The sequence below is a fragment of the Typopeltis vanoorti genome, chromosome 10 (genome assembly GCF_054136105.1).
Source record: "Typopeltis vanoorti isolate ZY-2024b chromosome 10, IOZ_Tvanoo_1.0, whole genome shotgun sequence".
Lineage (NCBI taxonomy): Eukaryota > Metazoa > Arthropoda > Arachnida > Uropygi > Thelyphonidae > Typopeltis > Typopeltis vanoorti.
In genome coordinates this window covers 18,803,669-18,819,617 of record NC_143558.1, presented here as the reverse complement: position 1 = coordinate 18,819,617, position 15,949 = coordinate 18,803,669, and the positions used below count along the sequence as shown (strand labels likewise).

General features: G+C 35.5%; 1 protein-coding gene across 4 annotated transcripts in view; it reads right to left on the bottom strand.

The window, feature by feature from the left end:
• Positions 1–15,949, bottom strand: part of LOC150102203 (tRNA (32-2'-O)-methyltransferase regulator THADA-like) — a 424,395-nt gene that overhangs the window by 296,210 nt on the left and 112,236 nt on the right. For all 4 annotated transcript variants that reach the window (XR_016548929.1, XM_090399010.1, XM_090399012.1 and 1 more), the window contains one exon: positions 5,620–5,729. Coding sequence is in view for 3 of the 4 variants with exons in the window: in XM_090399010.1 (XP_090255136.1) it covers positions 5,620–5,729 (110 nt within the window). In the remaining variant the exon portion in view is untranslated. The remainder of the gene's footprint in view (positions 1–5,619; positions 5,730–15,949) is intronic.

Genomic DNA, 15,949 nt, shown 5'->3' with positions numbered 1-15,949 from the left:
CAAGTCTGCAAGATTCTCTGACTAAATTGAATAGCTGTTGTAATAGATATGGTATGAAGGTCAGCAATAAAAAGACAAAGACAATGAAAATAGGCCGAATCATTGAAAATGTCAACTGTGTTGTGAATGGAGAACCTGTGGAACAAGTAAAACATTTCAGCTACTTAGGCACAATTTTTACTGAAGATGGTAAACTAAATATAGAAATAGACAACAGAATCAGCAAAGCTGGTATCGTGGGAAGTCAACTGAATAAATTCATATGGAATAAGAAAGAAATTAGTCGGAACACTAAATTAGCTGTATACAAGACTGTGTTCAAACCAATTTTAACTTATGGATCTGAGAGCTGGGTCAGAAGTAAAACAATTGACCAAAGACTAGAGACCGCAGATATGAGAGTCCTGAGAAAGATTAGAGGCGTGAACAGATGGCATCAATGGCAATATCATATTAAAAATGAGGATATTAGGAAAGAACTTGACATTGTCAGCATCCAGGAATGCGTTAGCAGAGCTAATCTCAGATGGTATGGTCACTTAAATAGAATGGGAGAGGAAAGATTAGCAAAACAAATGTTCTCTGCCAGGTTGGCAGGAAAACGACCCAGAGAAAGGCCAAGATATAGGTGGATTGATACGGTACAAAGTGCCTTAGACGATAGAAATATAAGATCTGATAATGTTGGAGTCTTGACAAGTAACAGACTGATTTGGAGGAAAATTGTAGATAGGAAGTTAGTAATGATGTAATTTTTTCATGTAGTACTGTCATATCCTGTACACCCCTTGAGGGTACACGGCAGGAATTTGATGATGATGATGATGATGAAAACAAGTAAGTAAAATAAGATTAGAAAGAAAATGAATCCAAGATATAAGATAAAATCCAAGATATAACAATATGTAGGAAGACAGGACTTGAGTATATGATTAAGAGTAGGAGAGAAATTTTTGTTGAAATAGTCTGCATCTGGAAGAGAAAGAGGAAGAACAGTAGTGCTAAGCTGGGTAGACTGTTTAGAGAAGTGTGTGTGTGCACGTGCATGAATGCATGCGTGCACATGTGTGTGTGTGGGGGGGGGGGATGTTAAGAGTGGGTTGTGAGTGTAAGCTACTAGGATAGAAACAGATGAACAACAGGGATGCATTAGCGGGAGCACCATATTAAATGTACAACAGCTCATACAGTCTACAGGAATGGCTTGTTATATGGATAGTTTGTTATAGGTCTGGTCTCCTGGCTTCCGTTGTGATTGTGATATACTGGAGAGAGTGCAAAGAAGAGTGTTAAAAATGATATCAGGATTGTGAAATACTGATTATGAAGACAGACTGAGAATTTGTAGACTGCAGGCGCTAGCAAACAGGAGAAAGAGGGGTGATATGATTGAGACTCACAAACTTCTGAAAGGATCATACAGGATTTCAACTGATGGAATTTTTCAATTTATGGAGGGTGGGGGGACAAGAGGGCACCTTGGAAGCTAAGAATAAATGCCACTAAGAAGGGGGTGAGGGCTAGATTTTTCTCTCACAAGGTGGTGCGTGATTGGAATGGACTGCCACTGGATGTTGTGAGTGCAAGCAGTGTGAATGAATTCAAGAATAAGTATGATAGCTGGTTTGTGTAGTATGTGGCCTTCCTCGATGAGTCCCTGACTCCCTGGAGGTCTCACTTAATAATAATAATGGCATCTGCATAGTTAGCAATGGCTGTATTATGAAATGAAAGTGCAAAAAGAAAACAGGGAGCAAGAAGAAGAAGAAGGTACAGAGGTTTTAGTCATCATAAAAAGAGTTGGTCTCCAAATCAATGGAGTTAGAGATGTGGCTGAACAAGAACAGAACAGGACAGATATATCTATGACTTCTTGAAACATACTATAATTTTGAGATAGTGTGACAAAGTCTAAAAACAATGACTGATTCAGTCAGAAAAGCTAGTGATGTTGTTTTCATGGTGGATTCAAGAAGTTAAAGAGGAAGACCTAGAAAAGAAGGAAAAACATATCAAACTTTCTCATAAGTCAGGCAGATGTCCTGAGAGATTACAAAGAAAAATATGAGAAAGCTAAGCACTGTATAAAAGTAGCTAAAAAAAAAAAACGGCATGGAAAAAATATGGAAGATAAATGTCATAAAGATGGCAAAAGATTATGGAGATTAATCCAAAAGCTGAGAAATAGAGAAAATAATATTTTATAAGATATCAGACATGATAAGACACCCACATGAAGAGAAGAAGATATTCTGGATTTCTGGAGTAATTACTTTCAAAGAATGCTAAATGCCCATTATTCAAGAGAAATGCAATCAGGAGTACTTATTAATACCTGAGATAGAAAATGCTATCAAAAGCATAAAATATGGTAAGGCAGCTGGAGATAATATTCAATCATACATGCTGAAATATGAAAGTATAAAAGTTTTACAGTGGCTACACTACATAATTGAGAAGGCATGGTCAGAAGTTTGAATTCTGAATGACTGGAATAGAGCTCACAGTACTCAACTAAAAAAGTGAAATAAAACTGAGCTTTACTCCAATCATCCAGAATTCAAACTTCACTTCTAACTAGACCTTCTGAATTAAGTGTTCCAGATTAAGATTTATGCAAGTATACATGATAGGAGGATAAGAAAAATTCAAGAAGAGAAACTTGGAGAAAACAAGATGAGTTAAGGACAGCTGGATTGTAATATTCACATCACTTGCCTTAGTATACTAAATACTAAGGCAAGTGATGTGAAGTTATTAGTTTCTATATAAGAGTTGCGTCCTGAAAATACTTCAGGCACAAGCTTCGTTTGCTCACACTTGGATAAAGGATTAAGCCAAGAATATAATTTCTTGGAATCTTTAATTTATAGTATAACCAAGTGGAAAAATTTCCAACAACTGGATTGTAAGGGTACTTTCACTTTAAGACAGATAGCTGAGAAATCATGGGAATGCAATAGGATCTTTATTGGAGTTTTGTAGTTCTGGAAAAGTTTGGTTTGATTTATTTAGATTTATGGCCAAAGCAATTCAGGCTTTGAGGCCAATGTGTTATGTAAGTTAATTGTGTGTTCTAATTACCAGTTTACCTCTTTGCAGGTTCTGAAAAAGGAATATGACAAGGTGCTAAGAGAAAAGTTTTTCAAATGAGGTGAATGTAACATTATACTACAATACATAGTCTATTTTTTATCTACAAGTTCTGTGTTAGCAGTTAAAATTGAAGATGGTACAGAAAGATAGTTTTTGATGTAAAATCTGGCATCAAACAAGGATGTCTACTATCTTCATTCTTATTTATCATTTATGTAGATCACATTACAAAGGAAAGTGACATCAAAGCAGATATTTAGTATATGTATATATATGATGTTACATTCCTAAATAAATCCAGTGCAGGTCGTCAGGATTCTTTGGACAAGACAATAACTTCTGCAACAAATTTAGTATGAAAATCAGCAATAAAAAGACAAAATCCATGAAAATAGGAGGGAACGTGGAAAACATTACCTGCATTCTTAATGGAAGAACCTATGGAACAAGTAACATATCTCAGCTATTTAAATAAGGCACAATTTCAGTGAAGATGGCAAAATAAAATAAGGAAAGAAAACAGAATAAGCAAAGTTAATTGAATAAATTTATATGGGATAAAAGAAGAATTAGGCAAAACACAAAACTAACAGTATAAAAGGCAGTGTTTGAACCCTTTTTAACTTATGGATCTGAGAGTCTTTAACCAATTTCTTAATAAAACATCTGATCAAAGACTAGAAACAGCAGAATGAGATTTTGAGGGAAAAAAATCAGAGGGGGTGAAAAGATGAGATTAATGTCAGCATGATATTAAAAATGAAGATAATACAAAGTAACATGTTCCTTCATATGATTTCATTAATATTCAAGAATGTGTGCACAGCACTAGTCTAAGGTGGTACAGTCCTACAGCAATAGATAAATATATATTTTGTCTTGCTGGCCTCTATTTCATGCCAGATAGCCTCAAATACAGTTCCATCTTCAAACCTGTCATCGAATTTCTACACTTTGGTTGCAATTCTTCTTCTTCTATCATCAGCAGCACTCATTTAGTCCCTGTATAATTTTTTCACTCCTCTAAAGATACAGTATCTCTTGCATTCTATCCTTATAACTATATCCTCCCCTGTCAACTAAATATCACTAACGCCTATAATTGTTTGGTAAGTCAAAGTAATAACTTAAAAATTCTTCATTCTTCTTCTTGATGCTTCTAGAACAAGAGTAATTATTATTATTATGTAACACCTCCAGGGAGTCCAAAGACTCATCAAGGGAGGGCATCAACTCAACAGGTTTCCATCGCCACCACTCCATGAACTCTATCTTCATCATCTACACCGATGCCATCTAATGCCAACCACCAACACCACTAGTATTTTTACAGACAATCACAAACATCCATGCCCACGGTGGGATTCAAACCCACAGCCTTTTGGCTGGAGAGCAGATACACTAACCACTCAGCTAACCAGGTCGGCAATGAATGGATTAGCTGAATTACAATTTCTCCTTAGGAAAACAGGTATCCTTTTTTCGTTTAATGACTCCCATTCAAATTTGATACCAGAAAAACATTAAAATTTCTCTGATCCTTCCTATTCTTATGCTGAATGCTTCAAGAGTGCCTGCAACCTCTACCCCTAAACTTAGTTTTCCCTGATTTTGCACTTATATTCTTTCACCAAACTTTTTTTTTTCAGGTTCATAACATCTAATATGTAAATTTCTAATTAAGCAACTAAAGAGGTATCAAACAACTGTTAAACAATTAACACTGGATTACTTCTTGAAATACCAGCTTTGCGTAATTTATTGGACTAATATATTTATTAGAATGATACAATGAAATATATATCTTCTAAATTTATTGGACTAATATATTTATTACAATGATATAATAAAATATATATCTTCTAAATTCTTCCTTCTATCTTGCTTGCTAAAGATTTATTTAACAACTTTTACAAACAACTTATTACAATGATATAATAAAATATATATCTTCTAAATTCTTCCTTCTATCTTCCTTGCTAGATTTATTTAGCAACTTTTACAAACAGCTTAATTTCTTAAAATTTTCTCTATATTCTCAGGACACATGCTGAGTTACTTGTCAGGATATTTCAATGTAAATTATTCTTTTCTACAATTGTTTCTTTAACTTCTTGTATCCATCAACTTTGATTTTTCTAGCCTTACAGACAATTCCATTATATCACATGCTTCTCCTATTAAATCAATCAATATTTTTCTTCAGATTTTGTCATTGAGTCAATTGAGCTCTACAGTTCATAACATTGATTCTTTTTAAAACTTTTGAACACATTTCTTTTCAATGTGATGTTCATTTTTATCCTACCTTCCTATTTAGATGATCATCATCATTTCTATATCAAATCCTCTGTATATAAACTGAAATAGTCTGATGATATCACTATTAACAATAACAGAAGCAACAAGATCTTTCTTATTAATTGTCTTCTCTCTAATGCCTATTATTTTATGGATCTAATGAAATAAATAACCAGTTATCTTTCAGACTGTATCTTATCTTAAAAATTGGTGACATCTTACCTCATCTATGCTATCAAATGCACAACATAAAATACTCATAAAATTCTTCACAGAGTGGAAATTCCACAATCCTTTATCTTTTGCCCATTTTACAAGGAGGTGAGTATTTTCTATTAAAGGAGATAAAAATGAAGTACTGATTAAATAAGATGTAAATAAAATAATTATTTAATCTTTTACAAAACTTAAGAACAAACTCTTTAAATTTCAGTTTTCAAGAGAACAACATTTCTGAAAAATTCAACGATTTATTACAGATGATAATAATGTAATTCTTTCCTTTTTCTAAACAAGTATATGCAAGATTGCATCTGGCACATATTATATTAATGAGAATGCACTTCTATACTGACAGACACAAACCAACAAGGCTGTCATTATATGCATGTTGTTCTTTTTTTGCCTTCAAAGTCTATGTTTTCTTGTGACTATCCAAAACACTATCAAATCTTTGTCCTTTCAAAATGCTTTACAGTTTTTGAAAGAGCAGGAGTAATTTGTACACAAATCCAGAGAACTGTGGGATGCTAGGTTGCAGCAAACAACTATCTCATTGATAATGACCACACATTTTCCTCATATGCATTTAAATTGTTGTTTTAAGTATCAAATAAAAGAAATACCTTTGCCCTATATGCTAATATTTTTTTAAGAAAAAAAATATACTGACAAAGTAGCTTAGACCTGTCAAATGCCATTATTGTAAGCAATTAATCATATTTTCCTGCAAAAATCTGTAAACTTTTTATGGGAAGCAGCATGAGGCCAAGCATGCAGGAAACTGATTTTTGTTTGGGATCATGCATGCTAAACTGTATCAACACTTCATAACTCTATCATTTTTCCAACTATATGATTGTGTTTCTGGCTCCCAAATTATTCCTATTTGACTGAGGAATGTGAGCCCAAATAAAGCAAAGATTTGAGATTTGTACTCATGAATGAAATCCATGCTGAAGAAACAAAAATAACTGATTAAAAGTTGAAAATTTGATTTAATCCTCTATATATATCTGTAAACAAAGATAATTCTGAATTTGAATAAGATATTTTAGAAATTAACAATAACTTATAAGATAAAAGAAAGCAATATAACAACCATTTTAATTCTGATTATGTCAAAAATATCTTTGTCATCTCAAAGAAAACTATAACAACATGCTATTTAAATTAGACAGTGATTCAAATGTTTTGCATGCCAGCCAGACAAACACCCCACTTATTGGAAGCCTGAAGTGGCTTGAAAAAGTTTCACGTTTAGTCTCTGGAGCAGGATTGCGAGAGTATATAAAAAAATTAAAAGATGCAAAAAATATATATATAATTGATAATAAAAATAAATAAATAAAAAGAAATCTTTAGCCCACCCACGGTATAAAATGCACTAAATAACCTTTTGTGGAGGCAACATTAAAAAAAATGTTTTAAATAGAAGTCACATAAGTCCACTTATAAGGTATTACTGTTAAGAGTTTTCATGAATGAATGAATGAATTGCATTCAGCAAAAATTGCTGAGTGCAATTTATCTCTCCACTGTCTGATAGCTTTGTTTTCTTGATAATGTTTCACTACCTTGTCGCACATGAAGTTGAATTTCCACTGTTTTAGAGAAAATTAATAATATGTATGATTGAATTAACTTTATCAACAAAAAGAAACTAACAGGTTTACTTTCCTTTCATATGCTTATCAGTTTAGAAGAATGTGTACCAAGTTCATTCTATCTGTTTTCCACAGAAGAGGCAAGAAAACCTTTAGCACATCATTGCCATATGTTGGCAAGTAGATTCTTATCTGCTTGCCAAGGATAAGAAGAAAGAAGGTACTTCTTCTTGTAGTCTTTGGGGAAAATATTCATAACAGTGCATCATGGTATAAACACTACCAAAGGAATATGTTCCTGCTTGGCAGTATTCCACATGCGTTATGCTGTCCACATGTGTGGAACATTTTTTTTTACAGTTATGTATGTCTTTTCCATAAGGAAAAGTTCCATTTTCACAAAGTTTATATGGCATGTTAGTTGAACTTTTCTGGTAGAATTTTGTAAACTTAACATTTGTGAACTCTTGATGATACAGAAAATCTCAAACAGAATTCAAACTGAACTGATTTCAAGTTATATATGAGGGAGGAGTCTGGAAAGTTCTGATAAACACCTAGAACAAAAATGATATTAAAGCAACTGATATAACCACAAGAAAGAACATACCAGTAGCAGAGTTATGAAGGTAACTTATGAGGATGATTGCATAAGTTTCTGGCTTGATCAACTTTTAGAGGTGATAGAAAGAAAACAACTGTGTCACTTTTCAACATAATCTCCCTTTACTTCAACACACTTTTCACATCTTTGAATTAACATTTCTATGCCCTTGAAAAAATAGTCTATACTTTGGCTGCAAAATGGCCTAAAACTGCATTTATCACCTCATTTTCATCTGCAAATTTTTTTCCTCGAAGGTCTTTCTTCAGTTTTGAGAAGAGATAGTAGTCTCTGGGTGTTAGATCTGGGCTGTATGGTGGGTCTCCAATCTCCTGGAAGCAACAGTCCTTCACAACAATAGCCGTATGGACTGAAGCACTGCCGTGAAAGAAATGACTTAGCATTCCTCATCTCTTTCCTTTATGGCATTGCACAGGAGTGAGGCATAATATTCTGCATTCACAGTGGTATTCCTTTCCTTGAAATCAATCAAGAGAATTCCCTGGCAATCCCAAAAGATTGTTGCCATGATCTTCTTGGTGGACTGAGTGACCCTGCTTTTCTTGGTGGTGCTTCACCTGGTTCACACCACTCAATGGATTCCCTTTTGGAAAGAGGATCATAATAAAGGACCATGGTTTCACCCCTAGTGACAGTGGATTCCACACTTCTGATTCCCTTGGCAAAGTACTAAAAACTTATGGAAACAAGTCACACAATGCTCCTTCTGAATTGAGGAAAGAAATACCACTGTGAATGCAACAGGGAATTCTCTTGATTGATTTCAAGGAAAGGAATACCACTGTGAATGCAGAATATTATGCCTCACTTCTGCACAACACCATAAAGGAGAAGAGATGTGGAATGCAAAGTCATGGTGTTCGTCTGCTTCACGACAGTGCTCACTCAGTCCACCAAGAAGATCATGGCAACAATCCTTTTGGGATTGCCAGGGAATTCTCTTGATTGATTTCAAGAAAAGGAATACCACTGTGAATGCAGAGTGTTAATTCCCTTTAAATTCATGGTAAAAAAAAATAATAAATAAAAAATTCCTTTTGTGCAAAAGGAAACAGTATTTCACTTGAAACAGCAGTAATAAACTGATGTGAAAAGAAAGAAAAAAAAATTAGCTTGGAATGGAAATTGGAAACATTTGGATATTCTCGTATGAAAACTGTGCACACATAATTGAAGTTGTAAGAAAATTTATCCTAAGTTTAAAAGAGAAGAAGAGATTAACAGTAATATTCATTATCAACATTTTGCCATAATCACTGTATATCAACAAAGTACAATGTTATATTTTATGCCAAATAGAACGGTAAAAGCAAAGCATGGACAACAAATAAGTTGTCTATTTAAATAAGCTACCTATCTGAAGCTATTATGTGTCCTCTAGGTGTAATTAAGGAGACCACTGTGCATATTTTTGTTTACATTATATATATATATATATATAGTAAAACTCCTTTTTTTACACTTTTCAGGAAACTGATGGAAAAAAGTGTAAATAGCAGGAAATGTAAAAAAAACATTAAAAAAAGGCTAAAAGATGACTTACTGCTAGTATGTGAGTCTACATACTAGATTTCAAAATTTAATAACTGAAAATAAACGAATTTACAATTACTTACTTTTATCTATTTAAAAAAAAATCTTTAATTGTTGATTGTTTTTGCTTTTCATTTTTTTTTTTTTTTTTTGACATAGCGCAGATTGCTTTGCATTGAGTTCAATGCTTGACCTGTTTTTTACTATCATGTTCAAAGTGGACATGGAGAGTCCAAGATCTTTTGCTAAATGCACACATGTTCAGGCATGCCAATCTACATGCCGCAAAATTGCCATCTTTTCTTCTACCGAAATACATTTTCTGTCTTTTTTCTCCATGTTACTAACATGGATAATCCACCACTGCAACTTGAAAGCAACTTTCACATGCTAAATTACGTAGCAGAAATTCTGCAATATCAATTCGTACTGTGATTGAAAAATCACAGTATCGCTCATCACTACATTACTGCTGCAAGCATGCAACTCACCTGATGGCGGAAATGAAACTACAGCCGAAAGCAACACCATCCGGGAACAGAAATGCGCAGATTTCCACGCAGAAATCAATTTGAAAATCAGTATTGCCTCCCGAGAAAAAAACACAAATCACAGGAAATAATGTCCACATCAAGTTGTTAATGGCAGGAAAACAATATATCATAAGAATAGGCCTTAAGACGGGACCAACGGAAAGTGACGTAAATTGCAGGAATGTAAAAACGGGGTTTTACTGTATAAAATATTACATGTTAAAGATACCAAGCAATTTTATAAGCTAGGTTTTAATCCTTTTTTCCCAAGTGAAGCAAACAGACAAATAAGTCAAGTTTGTGCCTGAACGTAGTCCAAGTCTGAGGCAACTCGTAGTAAAGGTGGAGTAAGATCCGATCACTTTCTATAGTATTTCCCCCTAATGCAAGGCACATCCTCTTGCGGAGATGTATGATGCTATGCATTAAAGGTAAGGGCCACTGCCCAGACCGGTTTCGACCTTTACTGAGGTCTCGTCATGCCAAGGTTGAAGTGATGCAGAGCTTATAGATTTTACCTAAACAAATTGCCACAAGGTGCTTTGACCTTATTAAATAAAAATCTCCAGATGAGAGTAAGATGTAGAAAGGTTTTTAACTTGGGTATACTATGTTAAAGATACCAAGCAATTTTATAAGCAAGATTTTAATCCATTTTTTTTCCTTTAATTCATAGCATCATACATCTCCGCAAGGGGATGTGCTTTGCATTAGGGGGAAATACTAAGGAAAGTGATCGGAGCTTACTCCATCTTTACTATGAGTTGCCTCAGACTTGAAATACGTTCAGGCACAAACTTGACTTATTTGTTTGTTTGCTTCACTTGGGAAAAAAGGATTAAAACCTACCTTATAAAATTGATTGGTATTTATACCAAGTTAAAAAACTTTCTACATATATATACATTTTATTTATATATATATATATATATATATATATATATATATATATATATATATATATATATATATATATATATATATATATATAATATAAAATGATAAGCCTTTTTTGTAACGTTTTTGTGTCATGTTTTTTGTCAAGTTATTTGAAACTCATGGGCTACCCTGAGTGTCGAGTCTTCAAAATTCGAGTCATCAGAATTCAAGGAGAAATGGTCTACCAGTCCACAACTTGGGGGATGAGTGCCATAGGCACCACAAGGAGAGGAAACCCCCCCTTTTTTTTTGAGTTTTCAAAATTTGAGTTATCAGAATTCAAGGAGAACCGGCCTATCAGTCTGCAATTTGGGGAGTTGTAGACTGGTAGGCCGGTTCACCGGGGGGAACCCCCCTTTCAAGTTTTCAAAATTCGAGTCATCAGAATTCAAGGAGAACCGACTTACCAGTCTGGAACTTGGGGGGGGGGGACCATAAGCGTCAGGGGGAAGAGCCCCTAGTATATATATAATAATATGACCATTTTTGAAATCTTAGGCAGATTGGAAGAGACAGTTTCTAAGGGTGGGCATAATATGCTAATGAAGCTAAGTCTTTAATTAGTCTAAAAAAACCAATCCAAGAGATTATATATGGTAAAAGTAGTTTGGCTCATAGTGCAAACAGTCCACTGAAGGAAAAATAACAGCATTAAAAAATTTTTTAACATTCAAAGAATCACTTTCAGCTATCTAAAACACACCCAACCTTAATATATGAATTCCAAGTTAGCCGAGTTTTGGGAAATAGTCATTATATATCTCAATAAAAATATGCAACTTCAGTAACCTCTTGGAACATTGTACTTAGAGGTTGAATAACACAACTTTAGATAGAGAGCTTGTTTTTGTTGCTGCCATTTTTTTGTTTTGCCTCTGTGTTCCTTGTTAAATATGATTCCTTACATTGAAAAAAAAAGGCCTTGTGTTTGCTAATACTGAAAATTCACTAGAACATTTATCTGAACTCATTCTCTTAAAAAAGATGGGTGCATTATGTGGCAGTAAGTCAGTAATTACCCATTTAAAAAGTTGTGAAAAGCTTCATCTTCAAGAAACCCAAGAACCCATCTCATCAGTTATTAATATGAATTCTAACACATACCAATCTAGAAACCTTCTTCATTATTCTTATTATACTTACTAGCAATGTATTTTTACTCCTTTCCCTTCCAAAATTACACTTCAGAGTATCTATTATCATATAATATTCCATATGTTGTAAGCATATGTGTTAAATAAAATAAAGGATGCCTCCGGAGTAGTATTACAAGAGGAGGACAAAATCATAGGAAGATGGAAAGGATATTTCCATAAACTACTAAATGAGGAGAATCCGAGAGAGAGAGAGAGAGAGGTGTGAGGATGGAGAGGCAAACGAGAGACCGGTGCAAGACATAAGTAGAGAGGAAGTGGATTGGGTACTAAGAAAAATGAAGAATGGAAAGGCTGTGGGGGCAGACCAGATACCTGGGGAAGTGTGGAAAAGTTTGGGCAGTGAGGGCGTGGATATGTTATAGGATCTGATGAGGAAAATAGCCCAACAGGAAAAGATACCAGAGGAATGGAGGAAAAGTATTCTCGTCCCAATCTACAAAGGAAGAGGAGATGTTCAAGACTGTGGCAACTATAGAGGGATCAAGCTGATGTCACACACATTGAAGATATGGGAAAGAGTAATTGAAGGAAGAATACGACAGGAAACGAAAATTGGTGAGGAGCAGTTTGGATTTATGCCAGGAAGAGGGACAATGGATGCGATATTTGCGCTAAGGCGATTGATGGAGAAATATAGAGAGATGCAAGTGGATCTGCACATGGTATTTATAGACCTAGAAAAGGCATACGACAGAGTGGCCAGGCATGTGAGGTTGGTGAAGGAGATGTATAAGGGAACAGAAACTCAGGTCAGGTCTAGTGTTGGCATGACAGAAGGGTTACCCATTGTCGTAGGGCTACACCAAGGGTCAGCTCTGAGCCCCTACCTCTTTGACCTGGTCATGGATGTACTAGTGGAGGATGTGAAGAAGGAGGAGACACCATGGAGCATGCTGTTTGCTGACGACATTGTTCTATGCGAATCATCCTGAGCTTGAAAATACCCTGGAAGAGTGGAGAAAGGCATGAGAATTAGCCAGGTGAAGACTGAATATATGTCAACGGGGAGTGATGAGGATATGGCCATACGACTCCAGCGTGAAAGGCTAATTTCAGGGAAGAAATTCAAGTACCTTGGGTCAGTTGTCGAGAGGAATGGTGACTTGGATGAGGAAATACAGCACCGAATAACATGCGGTTGGATAAATTGGAGGAAGATGAGTGGAGTCCTGTGCGACAAGAGAGCGAGTTGTAAGAGTAAAGGAAAGCTGTATAAGATGGTGGTGAGGCTGGCGATGTTCCACAGTGCGGAGACATGGCCTATAACCAAGGCACAGGAGAGGAAGATGGAGGTAGCAGAGAAGCGAATGTTGAGATGGATGAGTGATGTGACAAAGAAGGACAGGATAAGGAATGACTACATCAGAGGGATGGTTAAGGTGAGACCAATTGGCAAGAAGATACAAGAAAGTAGGCTGAGGTGGTTTGGACATGTAGAGAGGAAGGGTGAGGAGTATGTTGGTAAACGAGTGGAGTATATGGAGTTGGAGGGAAGGAGGAAAAGAGGCAGGCCCAAGCTCAGGTGGAGGGATAAGGTGACAGAGGATCTTAGAGAGAAAGGATGGAGTCCGAAGGACGCCCTGGACCGGAGAACTTGGAAGAGGAGAGTTAAAGATCGGTGCGCCGACCCCGTTTAACATGGGATAAGGCATAGTGAAAGAAGAAGTTGTAAGTATATGTGTTAGTAAATTGCATTTAATCAATATTTAGATAATTACTAAAAGAAAGAAAAATTAAGGTAATTAGTGATTTTTCTGAATTGTGTTCTATATCAAATTTGATACGGAACCAATTTGATGTCAGATTTCTTTTTTTTTTTTTTTTCTATCAATACTTTTGAGAAGCTGCATGTTGAAATTAATATGTGAAAAAACAACAAAAAAAAAAGATTATTTAAAATTATAAGGCTGTGGGACTTGATAATATATCACTAAATATTCTGAAGGAATGTGCCAGGGAGTTGACATCTGCTTTGACATATTTTTTTTAATATGAGTCTTGCACTGGGTTGAGTTCCAAAGGACCGGAAGGAGGACAAGATTTGGCTGCTTCATAAGAGATGTGATAGAACTCGTAAAATTATAGGCCTATCTGTGTGTTAGGTGTTATGGTTAAGTGTTGGAGAAGCTGGTGAGAACTAGGATCTAGAAGTGGGTTGACAACAATAGTATTATCTTTGGACAGCATGGATTTGCTCAAAGGAGCGCATGTTTTAGTAATCTATTTACTTATGCCGGCCTGGTTGGCTGCGTGGTCAGAGTATTTGATCTCCAGCCAAAAGGGCTGTGGGTTTGAATCCTGCCGTGGGCATGGATGTTTGATTGTCTGTGAAAATACTAGTGGTGATGATGGGGGGGGTAGATGGCATTGGTGTAGATGATGATGGTAATATTGTGGTTCATTGTATTTGGTGAACTGAGTGGTGGAGACAGAGAGTTGTAGAATAGGTGTCCTCCCTCGATGAGTCTTTGGACTCCCTGGAGGCGTTACGTAATAATAATAATATTACAATAAATTGACAGCTTCCTTGGACAGAGGAGAGAGCTATATAGTAGTATACTTAGATTTCGTAAAGGCTTTTGATAGATTACTGCACGATAAGCTGACAGTCAAACTAGAGTTGATGGGGTTGGATATCAGATTAGTGCACTGGATCAGAGACTGGCTATCTGATAGGTATAAGCAAGTTGTGTATGGGGGAGCAATATCCAGGAAGAGGAAAGTCACTAGTGGTGTTCCTCCAGGGTCTGTTTTAGGGCCATTGCTATTGAACCTATATGTTAATGATATTGGTAAAGATTTGGATGGGGATATTCAGTTGTTTGCAGATGATGCAAAGTTGGGACAAACTATGAAGAGTAGAGAAGATGTGGCCTAACAGGAAGACTTGAATAAATTGAGTGATTGGGCACGGGAATGGGAATGTGAATTCAATGTTGCAAAATGTAAGGTTTTAAAATTTAGAAAACAAAAATGGGATGCAGAATTTATTCTTGGTGGGGATATACTGTTGGAGGTGGAGTAAATAAGAGATCTTGGGGTGATAGTGGATAAACATCTGAAATTTAGGGAACACATTGCCAAAATTGTGAGTACAACACAAAGAATTCTGGGAATGATGTGGAGGACCCTGACTTGTAGAAGTAAGGAGATTCTTGTTCCATTGTATAAGGCAGGGGTGGGGAATCTTTTTAGTGTCAAGGGCAAAAATTGCAAATTTAAAAACTTCCGCAGGTGACTGGTAAATTCCAATATCATACATACACTATATATAAGAGTGTATGTAGTGTGCAATATATATCTTACCAGACGTATGACAATCATATTATATGTAATATAGTATATTTTATATACTATATTATATTATAGTATAGTATATGGTTTTGTATATTTAACTATTTAAATTTAAATAAATTTAATTATAATAAATTTAAATTATTATAAAATTTTATTTACATGTACATACGAGTACATCAGCAAAGGGGCGAATTGAAATAGACTCGCGGGCGAAATTTTGCCCGCGGGAAAGGGGTTCCCCACCCCTGGTATAAGGCTTTGATTAAGCCACACAGACTTCTGCGCACAGATTTGGTCACCTGGTTTTCAAAAGGACAAAGAGATGTTGGAAAGGGTCCAAACACGACTTACTAAGGTAGTTTCTGATCTCTGGAATGTTGAATATGAGGAAAGGTTAAGATGATGCAATTTATAGTCTAGTGATAGGAGGAAGAGGGGAGATATGATAGAGACCTACAAGTTAGTAAGGAGTTGTTATAGGATCAATGTTGGAGAGGTTTTTCAGCAAACAGTGAGAGATCATGGGAGAACAAGAGGACATCCCTGGAAGATGTAAAAGGAAGGTATGAACAGGGGAAGTGTGAACAGACGTAGGTTTTTTGCATGCAGAGTTATGAATGATTGGAATGCTTTGCCTGAGAG